Here is an 8,979-nt window from a genome sequence, read left to right on the forward strand (position 1 = left end):
GAGAGAGAGGGAGAGAAAGAGAGGTGGAGAAACTGAGAAGAAACATCAGCCAACATCCATTTCAAATGAAAACATATATATACAACTAACGCAAATATGTGCATGAGAATTGATTAATGCCATATGGCCACAGGAAGAACAACACACTACTGTCAGTGAACCGTAGAGGATATAGGCCTGAATGTCTCACATTAGCATATCTCTCTGTGGAAATATTGACTGAGATCAAGATTTTATTGATAATCGTCCACATGGTAGGTCTACTACCGCAGCGAATAGGCAAATATAATTGAAGGGAAAGGTTTTTACAAGTCAAAATAAAATTAAGAATAGAGCGGTGGTAGTACATTATGCTCATGAAGTCCTCAAATGAAAACATAAATTGTACGGTGCGTTTGTGTCGTCTTTGCTTCATTATGTGCGCGGGTTCAAGTACTTGCTCATTTTACAACAAAATGCACTTCCCCCCCACACCACCCCCCAGTGACAGAAAATATTACCTCGAAAGCAAAAGCATATTCAATGTGTCACAAAGTAAGTGATGGATGCATGTATAAATTGAGCGTGAGTGATGAGTTTATGCATGGAAAAAGACAAATCTCTCTTTCTCTCTCTCTCTCCCTCTCTCTCTCTCTCTCTCTCTCTCTCTCTCTCTCTCTCTCTCTCTCTCTCTGCCCCCCTCTCCCTCCCTCTCTCTCAGGGTTCCACTTGCGCTCAACCTGCTCAGTGCCGAACAATACCGCGGTGTAACAAAGGGGGGAGGTTAACCGACAGTATCCGAATTCAATGTTCAGCCGGCGAGCTCCACAATAACAACAAAGCGCGTATTCCCCTTTAAGTATCAATGACAGCGTTGAATGGCGGCGCAACATGAGAGCTGCAGATTTATGTGGTTAAGTAACGCTAAAAGCCCGGCTGATCATTGGCGACAGGTGGGCATCAACGAGAGGCTGACAACACTGTGGTCTAAGAAGGAAGGAAAGAGACCAGCAGGGAGAGTCGATAAACTGATAACTGTGACGATGAGAGACAGTCGACAGACTTATCCCAAATCTAAATATGCCTTCGAGAGCGTGTTTTTTTTGGGAGGGAGAATGTGTCGTTTATAGTCGATGTGAGGGGCCTGCATGAATAGTCCAAGTCCAATATAGTTCCCGGTGTCAGAGCAAAAGTCATCATATTATATGATCAGGGTTTTTTGTCTGTGCTAGGCATTCTAGATTGAATATAGTCGCCTATACTTGATACATGATTGCATCATGGCTCAGCTCAGCTCAGAGCTCGACGTGGCCTCGTGGTGAAATGTCTTCCGCAAGTGTCTGCTGAATGGATGGACACACACGACGCGATATGCTTACCTGCACATTATCTCGTGGGTAAGGAGAACTCGACACATTTCTGGGTTCTTGTCTTGGCCTTCGTACACTATCGCCTTTGGAGGGAGAGACAGGGGAAGGGGGCGAAACGTTAAATACACCAGGGAGGAACCAGGGGTCACACCATCACGTCACAATTATCACGGACGTAGAAATGAGTTACAGTAAGATACACACTATGTAAAAAGGGAATTACTAATATCAATGAATTAGGGATTTATGTAGGCTATGCTTTAACAAAAAATAATATGCAATATCCATTTTATCAAAAGTACTATATTTGGCCACGAATAAATAAGGACTTACATATATATATTTTTGAAACAGCACAACACGACCAAATACTATTACATCAATATCATTTGTATTATCAATAATTGTAATATTAATATTTATATTAATGTTATAAAGGTCAAGGCCTTTATTGTATTTATATTATAAATAATATAAATAATAATACAGCAATTGTTTTTAATTATAAGCGTTAGTAGCGTAGGCCTATAGATCTTTTTATTATTATTTATATAGCATTATTACCAGTGTCTGTATAACATACTATTAAAAAACACGCCTAATTATCATAATTATCATCATTAGCTATTTTGCATGCCACAATAGGAGTAAAAAAAACATTTCAACACGGAGATAAAGAGAGGGCTAAATAGAGAAAGGGGGAGAGAGGGAGAGAAAGCGACAGAGGGATTTTCACGACGAGAGATCCAATAGAAGTGCCATCAATATGCTTATAATCTGGGGATATTTGGGGGAAAGTGTTAATGGGCAATCTGTTGTTTATTTTGAGCCGCTAACAATGATCTTTCTGTGGATAAAAAGCGGTGTCTGGCGGTACGGTTGAGTAATTTTTGAGCATTGGCTGAAACAGATGGCGCGGGAGCTATCAGTTCTTCCCTCTCCCTCCTCGATGCCTCCCCTCCTGTCTCCCCTTCTCTCCGGATGCGAGCCACTCCATCCCTCGCAGGCTGTACTCAGGCTCAACACCACAACTTGTAAAGTGGTTGCTGCCATAGTAGGCACTACACACACACTACCTCCAGTACCAGATACAGGCCTTTAAGTGATCAGAGAGAAAAAAAAACGCCATGTTTGAACTAAAATTTCAAAGCAATACAGGATAAATCTTTTTTATTATTTTACGAGCTGTCAGTTGTTGTTTTTTGCATCGTTTAATTTATGATGTGGCCGACAAACATGACTTCGGAAATAAATAATAAAAAAAGTGACATTTAAAAATAAAATGTAAAAAGGGAACATCCTCGATGTAAATTGTTATCCTGCTCGACGCGGTGTATCTTTTAGTTGAGGGGTGGGGGGGGGGGGGGAGGGGGGGGGGGGGGGGCAATGCGATTATCTATATTGCTTTGATTTATGTCGCTCTTTGCAGCTGTAGAAACAGAAATCCATAAACTGCTTGTTCTGCGTCATTGACTCGGATCATTCGCACAGGAATGCATGCCTGCGACTACAGTGGCTTCACGGCTCTATCCGGGCTGTTTTTAACCCTCCAGTTAAAAACGGAAACGCACAACTCACATGCACAAACGGGGTCGCCCCATACTTTAATTTCTAATGGGTTTTCTAAATGTAGGCCGGTGTGTATGATATATATATATATATATATATATATATATATATATATATATATATATATATATATATATATATATATATATGACAAAAAAACTGGCAACGCGTTGGGTAATTGTTTTATAAGCACACTGAAATATAGATTGACTGGAGATTTTATGAGAATAAAATATATGTAGGCTATTAAGAAATCAAATTATATTCACTTAGGCGTTGCAGTTCGCTTTAGATTATTTAGATTATTTAATGACCATTATTCCCGTAATTATTTGTAAATATTGAATGATGACTTAAGAAAGTCCAAGCACTGCTGAACATTTGGGAGTGTTGTAATATTACACGACCAAACACGCGAAAGTGGAGCTGCCTTTCCTTTCGGGCAAACAGTAATCTATATTTCAATATTTTTGCTCACACAATGCCCTTCAAACGCATCTCAGAATGAACACATGGCAGAGGGACTGACACTCGAGTCTAAGTATACCCCGGGAGCCAAAGAAAAGGATTTATTCAAATTATAAAAAAAAAAGAAACAGTTGCTTACCTGCTTTGTCATTGAATCGATTAACCGTATGTAAAGATCCTGTTCTGTCCTGACTCCTGGAGAAGGAAATACATGATTTGTTAGGACGTTCATTTGGACAGACAGGCAGTAAAAGGGGCAGAGGAATTTGTCCCTTTCACTCCGATTAAAAAACTGAAAGGCGAGCAGCATAACAGGATAAGTGTGTGTTGGGACGTCAATTTCAGTCATTTTATAGTTATTTGTATTATTTGTAATATTAGTAGTAGGCCTATTACAAGTGAAGTATTTATTTTTGTTGTATTTTGTGTTGTTTGGCTACAGATTGAATGCAGAACTCACCATTGCTGTACAATAACTGTAGTTTGTAATGTATCCCATTGTTAGTTTTTTCACTGTTTGGTTCCTGGTGGAAACAATAATTGGTGAAAATTAACCATCCACAGAGAAATATAATATACAGGTTTTTTCACACATCTGGTTGCATGGTTTCTTAGAAGTGTGAAGTCTGACCCCTTACTCAAGACTTACAACCACTTTCTGGCCACAGCGAGTTATTCAAAAAATACAAAATAAAACAGATAGGCCTATCATGATTAATATTCGTGACTCCTTCCTTCTCCTGTATCTGGTTGACATTTCGAACGAGACATAAATATTATTGCAGAAAATCATGCAAGGACTATCCCTGCTCACAGGGATACACTACATTTGTTTGGTTGTTGCTTACTTTGTCTTTCTCCACAAAGTCCACAAAAGCTGTCCTCTCGATCTCCACAGGCTGACCCTGTCTGTCGTACAGGGCCAGGACGAAATGGAAAAAATTGGATTTTCTGAGGTTGGAGGGGGGCTGCTTTTCATAATGTGCCCGTGCCAAGCCAACACCGCTGCGGGGAGAGAAGGAGAGAGCAGCTCGGTTAAGTACCGCACACGAGGGAGAGATGATGATGGAGCTGCTGATGAAAACATGGAAGAGATGCACAACCACGTTTTGGAGTGCGGGATATTTCTTGATTTGTCACAATAAAGGCGAACTGCTGGTAATGAAAGAAGGGGGAAAGCCGAAGGGGGGCATTGGGAGACCGTAATTGATACAGAGTATTGAGGGGATTGAGGGTCGATATGAGGAATGCGTGAGAAAATCAGATGATTTGGCATGCGTACCTTTGGGCGGCTGTGTTCGCGTCCACCACCCCAGCTGTGTGCATCCACGAGCGGACCGAATTGAGCCCACCGAGCGGTTCCTCCTTCATCGTGGTGCCACCCCGCGATATAGTTTCCTGAATCCCAAACATTTAGGACAATTTGCGTGCAAAAGGGGGAGCCTCCTGCGAAATGAGGGTAAATAAACGTCCACACGCGGTATCCTTCAGGGTTTTGCGGGATCAGTCGCGAGCGGTGCGAGGGAACGGCTGGTCCACAGGTCTCGTCTCCCTCTTCTGTCTGTCCTGACTTGGAACGATGTGAACAAGTCTCAAAGTGCCGTACTTAGTTGGAGTGCTATCCACAGACAGGGGAACAAGAAGAAGAAAAAAAACGTGAATTGTTCAATAGACGCGATTTTTTTTTGTTGCTATTGTTCCTCTTTGTTTTTTTGTTTTTTCTGTTTTGTTTTTTTGTTGCTATTCACAGAAAAATCGATGGCAGTTGTTTGGGTTGTTTGGGTGATGCTGCAGCTCTCAAAGTGCCGACATCCCCGAAGCACCGCGTCCAAAAGCGTCAGGACTCGAGTTGAATAAAGCACTCCTGGAAAAGGTGCTGCTGCTGCTTCTCCACAAGACAAACACGAGGCAGAGGCTGATCACCGTGGAGGTGTTCCTTGTACACAGGAGATGTGGATAAGGGGCCTTTCGCGTCGTGCACGATGGATGGGAACATGCAAAACTAAGCCCTCTTTCCCGGAGGACTGAAATCTTTCCCGGGAGCCAAAACTCTAAACCCACGGGAGAGGCTCTGTCAGAATATGACGCTCACGGGGCGTTTCTTTGACCATATATGGAGCTCTGACGGTTCCTGTCAAGCAGTGGCGCTCGACTACGCGAGTTCTCGCCTATAGCAGCAACACGAGAACATTCGCTCTACTTTCCTCATACTAGGCCTATATGGGGTGAGTTAATTTTTTTTCTCAATGATATAAAAATTCGACGAGGTGTAACCATCACACAAAAATCAGGGAAAAATAAATACAATAACTCAAAATCTGAAATGGTCAAACTGTGGATAAATATCTGGCCTAAATTAATACAAAATGAGGCATAGTTGCAATGATGTAATTTAGCATTACGATACAGATTGTATCTTGTTAGAATTTTCAATCATTTATTTAACGAAAGCTTCTTAATTGCCTTGTTAATATAGGTAATACATACTATTAGCAAGGGTTATTTTGCTAAACATATTGTGCTATATATTCATTTACATATCTGTCCTAAATATGGTTTATTTTTTATTGTGATGTTTTTTCTGTTAACCACACTGAGTCAAGAGCAATATCACCTTGTAGATGGAATTTATTGTGTCTATTATTTGTATATTTAGGTTTCATTGTATATGACATTTGACGGAAGTCTTATTTTTAATTATATTAAATCAATCAAACTGCCCTAACAGACAGAATTATCAATATTTGATCAGTTATTTCCCATTTCTATTCTCATATTCCTCTATTTGTACTGGCTCATGTAACTCTCTTTTGTATGGAGTAGGTTACTTTCAAAAGCCAGAAAGTCAGAAAAACATTTTATTCATGACACAAACTTTTTATTCTTATTTTGCGACATCTTGCCTTTCATCGTATGTAGCCCATGCCTTCCTCCACGCCATCAGAAAGCATGTATATTCACAAAACATCTTAATCGACCGACAACCTTAACATGTCCGAGTGAGCAACCCAAGCGGTTCATTAGGCGGAAAGGAGGAGAGGAGAGAGGGAGAGAGAGAGGGGAGGGTGAGAGGAAGAGAGATGTGCGTTGTATCCTGAGCAATCTATCTCGCTGGTGGTGAGGGTTAATAGCTGTTGCCAAAGATAAGTGAATTATAAGCTGTTGCTTTTCACCTCTACAAAATCTATTGCCAAATTGCCTGCTCACTAACTATTTCGTTTTTTTTAGAATAAGAAAGTTGGCCTATTTTATTTTTTACTTTTAATTTATATCATCATTCATCTTCATAATTGTTTTTTAACATCCAGGCCTAGCCGTATCTTTCAATCGTTTAACGTCTATCTACAACAGATCCCCTAATTTGCATGGCGTAGGCGTACAGACTTTATTTCACCTGCTTATATTTAAGATTGCAAAATGTCATTTTTTTGCAGACTTCCCCGTTATTTTCCTTCTTATTCTGTGCGTACAGTTTCAAGTCGTTTATTAGAACTTAACCCCTGATTACACGCAGCCGAGGCGATTTAAATCTGATTATCAAATTAGGAGACTTTGAGACAAATCCGCTTATATCGGACACTGTTGACTGGATCGGGAAAATAGCATCTCCACGCCCGTCACGTAGCGAACGATGCTGTCCTGAAAGGGAGTTTTAAAGCGTATTTGACAACAAATGCAGCTGCCCCCGCTATTTCAGAAGATATTAGAGGAAAATGAATGCAAATCTGTGTGCAGGGGACCATCTGGAGGTGGGGAGCGGGAGTCAGCTGCTCCGCACACGGAGGCTCGGAGCCTGAATCCGTCTCGGCTCATTCTGGGGGGGATCATCTGCGAGGTGGTGGGCTATAGCCGTGGAGAATGCGTTCTCTTCATCATTAAGTGAATGTTACCTCTCAGACCCGCTCCCAATAGAAAGGGGCGTTGGTCCTTGTGTGTTTTTCTTAAATAATATAGATAGAATAAAAAACTATTTGTCACGTTAAAAAAAAAAATATTTGAACTGTAAATTATGATAATTGTGAGTTACTAAAAGAAAGGTAAGTCATAGTCGATTGGTAATTAAAAAATGTTTTTATTTCATTTTCCACCCTCATATTATGTGTGCAGACATCATAACCATGTTTTGTATCGTTATATTTATCTGAGAGGCAACGTGTAGGCCTATTGTCTTCTGATCACAAAAGCTGATCAAAGGTGACCCAAATTTGCTTGGGGATAACAATAATTAAAAAACAACAACATAATAATAGATCATAATAATACTGAATCAAACTCCCGGAAAATCCATACAGCTTGTGTGGTTCTTGATAAAACATAATACTTTTAAACTTCCACCGAGACCTCCCGTCTCGATGGAAGCAGCCTTAACCCGTATTGGGGGTGACGTCTTCTTTTTTGAGCGAATTTACGGGGCGAGGCCCTCATGATCTCCTCAAATTTGCATGTAAATGGCGACATCAGCCTGCGCGCGTGCCACGGGCCAGCGGGGCCCCCCAGATGTCAAGGCAGAGTCAACCAGCCGGCCGCTGCCCAGCTGTCCGTCCACAGATCCAAACACACAGAGACTCAACACTTTCATACTCACCTGCATTGTTTTGTAAAGAATTACACGGGGAAACACAAATACATCTGTAATGGATTCAATACAAACCCTGTTTGGTCACGGTAATATCCCAGACACGTTGAATAACATTTTATAGTTTTATTCATATTGCACATTGGGCCTTATTAAAATGCACATGTATTTATGCATCATTATATATTTTAGATGATGGCCTTATTCGACAAATATGCGTATTACAGGGAAGGAAGTCTCGTCTTAAAGGCCTGTTGGACAACTTTAGATCTCGTCTAATCTAACTTTGGGCTTTGCTCAACTTGTTTGGCACGCCCCGGTTGGTCGTGTCGCAATTGTTTTAACGTTCGTTTCAATTTCAATCATTACTTAAATAGGCCAATTTCTACCTCATAAGTGATGTAGAAATCAAATAAAAGCCATTCTCAGAGCGGAGCAACAGTTAGTTGTAAAACATGCATGCATGGGCCTATTGCTTTATCTATATTTTAATATATGCTGTCTAATGTATTCGGAATCAATGGGCCTATACATTTACACGAGCCAAATTGTTAAATAATTGATTAGGTTTTGTGAGGTATGATTAAAAGGAAGGAAACAATAGCCTGATAAATGCATGGATTCGATAAGACAGAAGAAGAACAGGCTGCTATTAAAAAATACACCATCTAAATCTCAAATCATTTATTTTCTTCCCCCTTTCTGAGTAAACAATAATTGACCTGAGAGACAGGGGCTAAGGACGAGATCAATCAGTGTGTGTGGAGCAGTGTGTGGAGGCGGTGGGCGAGCAGCGCCCCTCTTTGGTAACATTACAGATCACTGTTCCGGAGCGGGACAGCTGTTGTCTTCCGTGAGTAAATAGCTACATCTCCACATACCCTTTGAATTATTAACCAGCCCCAACAACCCCAGTACAATGACCGAATAAGATATAAGATATAGGGCCAATACTAATCACTGCACGGGGGCAAAAAAATAACTCCACCATTTTAATTTAATTTCCTAATATTCATA

At 40.7% G+C, this 8,979-nt stretch overlaps 1 protein-coding gene and 1 long non-coding RNA gene across 9 annotated transcripts in view; one reads left to right on the forward strand and one right to left on the reverse strand.

The window, feature by feature from the left end:
- LOC115559904 (transcription factor COE3) overlaps positions 1-5,403 on the reverse strand; it is a 92,726-nt gene extending 87,323 nt beyond the window's left edge. For 2 of the 8 annotated variants that reach the window (XM_030379084.1, XM_030379079.1), the window contains exons 1-5: positions 4,669-5,399; positions 4,235-4,391; positions 3,847-3,910; positions 3,526-3,581; positions 1,359-1,432 (exon numbers count right to left, since the gene is read on the reverse strand). In XM_030379084.1, coding sequence (XP_030234944.1) covers positions 1,359-1,432; positions 3,526-3,581; positions 3,847-3,910; positions 4,235-4,391; positions 4,669-4,799 — 482 coding nt within the window. In that variant the 5' untranslated portion in view covers positions 4,800-5,399. Of the gene's footprint in view, positions 1-1,358; positions 1,433-3,525; positions 3,582-3,846; positions 3,911-4,234; positions 4,392-4,668 lie in introns of all 8 variants that reach the window. The other 6 variants (XM_030379082.1, XM_030379085.1, XM_030379078.1 and 3 more) reach the window with 5 other exon arrangements.
- A 115-nt stretch (positions 5,404-5,518) lies between these two features.
- LOC115559906 (uncharacterized) overlaps positions 5,519-8,979 on the forward strand; it is a 3,768-nt gene continuing 307 nt past the window's right edge. Inside the window, exons 1-2 of the long non-coding RNA XR_003979644.1 lie at positions 5,519-5,611; positions 7,122-8,979. The exon at positions 7,122-8,979 is cut by the window's right edge and continues 307 nt beyond it. This is a non-coding gene — a long non-coding RNA (uncharacterized LOC115559906). The remainder of the gene's footprint in view (positions 5,612-7,121) is intronic.

This window comes from Gadus morhua, chromosome 15 (genome assembly GCF_902167405.1).
Source record: "Gadus morhua chromosome 15, gadMor3.0, whole genome shotgun sequence".
In the NCBI taxonomy this organism is placed as follows: domain Eukaryota; kingdom Metazoa; phylum Chordata; class Actinopteri; order Gadiformes; family Gadidae; genus Gadus; species Gadus morhua.